Source organism: Octopus bimaculoides, chromosome 19 (assembly GCF_001194135.2).
Source record: "Octopus bimaculoides isolate UCB-OBI-ISO-001 chromosome 19, ASM119413v2, whole genome shotgun sequence".
NCBI lineage: Eukaryota > Metazoa > Mollusca > Cephalopoda > Octopoda > Octopodidae > Octopus > Octopus bimaculoides.
Genome location: NC_068999.1, coordinates 51,602,803 through 51,603,726, shown reverse-complemented (window position 1 = coordinate 51,603,726; position 924 = coordinate 51,602,803). Strand labels below are relative to the sequence as shown.

The 924-nt window shown below is 34.7% G+C and overlaps 1 protein-coding gene across 1 annotated transcript in view; it reads right to left on the bottom strand.

Moving 5' to 3' along the window:
• The window catches only part of LOC106883399 (testis-expressed protein 11), a 37,394-nt gene that overhangs the window by 16,610 nt on the left and 19,860 nt on the right, over positions 1-924 (bottom strand). Inside the window, exon 12 of the mRNA XM_052974720.1 lies at positions 51-135. Within this exon, the coding sequence (XP_052830680.1) occupies positions 51-135 (85 nt within the window). The remainder of the gene's footprint in view (positions 1-50; positions 136-924) is intronic.

Here is a 924-nt window from a genome sequence, read left to right as displayed (position 1 = left end):
ATCTCCTAAAGAAATAGTAATTATTGTCTCAAAAATATTGTATTTCTTACTGTTTCTGATAGCCTCATCTCCAGTTTCATTATCTAGTAATAATATTCTCAATTTCAGAAGGATTCCCAGATGGTGATTATGCAACTGAAATCGTAAAACTTAGAAATATTATCATCCACCCCAAAAAAAAAAAAAAAAAAAAAAAAGGAAGACTGAATATGAAACTGTGTGGCTTGTAAAGCAAGCTTCTTTTCAGTTTCATTAATATTGATTTCAAATTTTGGCAGAAGACTACTTATTTTATTGACCCCGGAAGGATGAAAGGTGAAGTCGACCCTGGCAGAATCTAAACTCAGATCATAATGATGGATGAAATTCCGCTAAGCATTTTGCCTGGTGTGCTAATGATTCTGCCAGCTTGCTACATTAAATATTATTAGCATTAGTAATCATTAAAAGTGTTGAATACCTATTATTAATATATTTGTATAAAACAAAGTAACATCATCATCATCATCATCATCATCATCATTTAACCCAGGCTGGCATGGGTTGGATGGTTTAACTGGGTTGGCACACTGGAAGGCTGCACCAGAGTCCAGTCTGATTTGGTGTGGGTTTTCTGTGGCTGGATACCCTTCCTAATGCCAACCACTCTGAGAGTGTAATGGGTGCTTTTACATGCCACCAGCACAGGTGCCATTTGTGTGACACCGAGGTATGTTAACATATATTATTTACATTATTTACAATTGATGGATATTTGTCCTCATCTTGTTTGTTGTTAACACAACATTTAGGCTGATATACCCTCCAGTCTTCATCAGGTGTCTTAAGGAAATTTCGAAACTGGATTCTCATTCCTAAGGTATTTTTTTATGTTGTTGCTGTTATTATTATTATTATTATTATTATTCAGGTCATTGCCTGGAA